The 3,965-nt window shown below is 37.7% G+C and overlaps 2 protein-coding genes across 2 annotated transcripts in view; one reads left to right on the forward strand and one right to left on the reverse strand.

Moving 5' to 3' along the window:
* LOC110338283 (zinc finger protein 54-like) overlaps nt 1–3,965 on the forward strand; it is a 91,818-nt gene that overhangs the window by 2,263 nt on the left and 85,590 nt on the right. The window lies entirely within an intron of this gene.
* Nucleotides 1,502–3,965, reverse strand: part of LOC110338288 (zinc finger protein 431-like) — an 11,893-nt gene continuing 9,429 nt past the window's right edge. The window contains exon 4 of the mRNA XM_029532863.1: nt 1,502–3,094. Coding sequence (XP_029388723.1) covers nt 1,765–3,094 — 1,330 coding nt within the window. The 3' untranslated portion in view covers nt 1,502–1,764. The remainder of the gene's footprint in view (nt 3,095–3,965) is intronic.

Raw genomic sequence — 3,965 nt, forward strand, 5'->3', positions numbered from 1 at the left:
TTTATAATAGCCAGAAGCTGGAAAGAACCCAGATGTCCCTCAACAGAGGAATGGATACAGAAAATATGGTACATTTATACAACAGAATACTATTCAGCTATTAAAAACAATGAATTTATGAAATTCCTCGGCAAATTGATGGATCTGGAGGTTATCATCCTGAGTGAGGTAACCCAAACACAAAAGAACTCACATGATATGCACTCACTGATAAGTGGATATTAGCCCAGAAACTTACAATACCCAAGATACAATTTGTAAAACACATGAAACCCAAGAAGAACGAACCAAAATGTGGATACTTTGCCCCTTCTTAGAATTGGGAATAAAACACCCATTGAAGGAGTTACAAAGTTTGGATATAGGTTTTTGTTTTTTTGATTTTTCGAGACAGTGTTTCTTTGTGTAGCCCTGGCTGTCCTGGAATTCACTTTGTAGACCAGGCTGGCCTCAAACTCAGAAATCCACCTGCCTCTGCCTCCCAAGTCCTGGGATTAAAGGCATGTGCCACCACGCCTGGCTGGGACAAAGTTTGGAGCTGAGTTGAAAGGATGGACCATCCACAAACTGCCCCACCAAGGGGACCATCCCATAATCAGCCAAAAAATGCAGATATTATTGCATATGCCAGCAAGACTTTGCTGAAAGGACCCTGATATAGCTGTCTCTTGTGAGGCCATGCCAGTGCCTGNCAAANACAGAAGTGGATGCTCACAGTCAGCCATTGGATGGAACACAGGGCCCCCAATAAAGGAGCTAGAGAAAGTACTCAAGGAGCTGAAGGGGTCTGCAACCCTATAGGTAGAACAACAATATGAACTAACCAGTACCCCCAGAGCTCGTGTCTCTAGCTGCAAATGTAGCAGAAGATGGCCTAGTCAGCTAGCATTGAGAAGAGAGGCCCCTTAGTCTTGCAAACTTTATATGTCCCAGTACAGGTGAACACCAGGGCCAAGAAGGGGGAGTGGGTGTGTAGGGAAATGGGGGGGGCAGGGTAGAGGGGTCTTTGGGGATAGCAACTGAAACGTACATGAAATAAATACCTAAGAAAAATTGGAAAAAAAAAAAAAGAAATGTGCAAAGGTTTCACCATATTCAGTTCATTCATAGGGCTTCTCTCCAGTGTGATTTCTTTCATGCCTCTTTGTCTTATTTTGGATTTTGCTGTGAAAAGATACCATGACCAAGGCAACTCTTACAAAAGACAACATTTAATTGGGGATGCCTTGCAGATTCAGAGATTTGGTCCATTATCATCAAGGTGGGAAGCATGGCAGTGTCCACTGCTGGAAGAGCAAAGAATTCTATACCTTGATCAGAAGGCAGCCAGAAGACTCTCTTGTGCCCTGGGTAAAGATTAAGCACAGGATCTCAAAGCTTACACACACAGTGACACAATTCCTCAGGCAAGTCCACACTTCGTAATAGTGCCACTTTCCCATGGGCCAAGCATATTTAAACCACCACCTTTGAAAATCATTATAAGCTGTAAAGCCTTTACCATATTGGTTGCATTCACAGGGTTTTTCTCCAGTATGTGTTCTTTTCTGTCTTTGGAGATAATCATCAAATGCAAAGGCTTTACCACATTAATGACATTTAGAAAGATTCTCTTCAGTATAAATTATTTCATGTCTTTGAAGTTGGCATGAGAAGCAAAGGATTTAATCACGTTGCTTAACATTTATAAAGTTCCTCTCCAGTATTGTTTTAAGCCTTCAAAGTAAACCATGGCAAGCAAAGGCTTTACTTCAATGCTTATATTCATACATTCTTTTCTTTAGTATGTATTCTTTTATGTATTTGAAGATGACTGACTTGTGAAAAGGCTTTACCACACTGATTACATTCATATGGTTTTTCCCCAGTATGTGTTCGTTTATGTATTTGGAGATGACTATGTTGTGAATAGGCTTTACCACATTGATTACATTCATACGGTTTTTCTCCAGTATGTGTTCTTTTATGCTTTTGAAGATAACTTTGATCTGCAAAGGATTTACCACATTGGTTACATCCATAGGGCTTTTCTCCAGTATGTGTTCTTTTATGTTTTTGAAGAGAATCACGATATGCAAATGCTTTGCCACATTGGTTACATTCATAGGGTTTCTCTCCAGTATGTGTTTTTTTATGATATTGGAGATGAGTATGACATATATAGGCTTTCCCACATTGATTACATTCATACGGTTTCTCTCCAGTATGTGTTCTTTTATGGTATTGGAGACCAGTATTATATGTAAAGGCTTTACCACATTGATTACACTCATAGGGTTTCTCTCCAGTATGTGTTCTTTTATGATATTGGAGACCATTATTACATGTAAAGGCTTTACCACATTGATTACATTCATACGGTTTCTCTCCAGTATGTGTTCTTTTATGATATTGGAGANCAGTCAGACACGAAAAGGCTTTACCACATTGATTACATACATAGGGTTTCTCTCCAGTATGTGTTCTGTTATGGACTTGAAGACTATTGTAATGTGCAAAGGCTTTACCACAGAGATCACATTCATAGGGTTTTTCTCCAGTATGTGTTCGTTTATGTATTTGGAGATGACCTTGTCGTGAGTAGGCTTTACCACATTGGTTACATTTATAGGGTTTCTCGCCAGAATGTGTCCTTTTATGATATTGGAGAGCAGAATGATGTATAAAGGCTTTACCACAGTGATTACATTCATAGGGTTTCTCTGCAGAATGTGTTTTGTTATGTCTTTGAAGACATTTATGATAGGCAAAGGTTTTACCACATTCATTACACTTGTAGGGTTTCTCTCCAGTAAGTGTTCTGTTAAATTTTTGTTTCTCTGCAGAATGTGTTTTGTTATGTCTTTGAAGAGATTTATGATAGGCAAAGGTTTTACCACATTCATTACATTTGTAGGGTTTCTCTCCAGTAAGTGTTCTGTTAAATTTTTGGAGATCACTGTGTTGTGCAAAGACTGTGCCATATTGGATGACTTCACAAGGTTTCTCTCCAGTATGAATTCTTTCATCCCTTTGAAGACAACTATGACATGCAAAAGCTTTATCACACCGAGTAAACGCAGAAGCTTTCTCTCCAGTATGATTTCTTTCATGCCTGCAAAAGCAATTGGCATATGTGAAACCTTCACCACATTGATTATACAATAAATTTTACAATTTGTAAATAGGAATCATATCTTAAAGTTTTATCACTTTGTTCAAATTCATGGTTTCCCCTTCATTACAGGTTGTTTTGTGTCTTTGAAGAAACCTATAATGGTAAGAGTGCTTATTGAATTGCTGACATTAGTAGCATCCTTTTACTATATGAGGATTTTCACATATATGAAGAGACTTGGAAGAGCTCAGAGCTTTATCAAAATGGGTACATTCATAACTTTTCCTATGCTGTGAAATACACTACATTCCTATATTGAATTTGCTACATGAACCAGGAGAAAGAGAGAAGAATTTCCGCATTCCTAGTACTCAGGGCTTTTCTGTAAAGTGAGTTTGTAGATATATTGCCAATGAACTTGGAAAACCAACAAATTATAAACTTGTATAACTAAGAAAGTATGCTAAAATGGGAAACATCTTCTAATTGTTCTGGGAGAAGGGTACATTGCTTCTTTCAATATCCCTATGCTCATTTGGCTCATATCCATTGTGACATATGATATAACTATTACAAGAAGAATGACAAATGAAAGGGTTCCACATTGCGCTCACACCATTGGATTTTTCTTCATCATAAACATGTGGTATGTGGATTAAGGTTTTTCCCCAACAACATTCTTTACTCTCTTTTTTTCTTTTCTTTTTTCTTTTTTTTTTTTTTTTTTTTTTTTTTTTTTTTGGTTTTTTTTTTTTTTTTGTTTTTTTTTTTTTTTTACATGAGTACACTGTAGCTGTCTTCAGACACACCAGAAGAAGGCATTGGATCCCATTACAGATGGTTGTGAGTCACCATGTGGTTGCTGGGA

Source organism: Mus pahari, chromosome 21 (assembly GCF_900095145.1).
Source record: "Mus pahari chromosome 21, PAHARI_EIJ_v1.1, whole genome shotgun sequence".
NCBI lineage: Eukaryota > Metazoa > Chordata > Mammalia > Rodentia > Muridae > Mus > Mus pahari.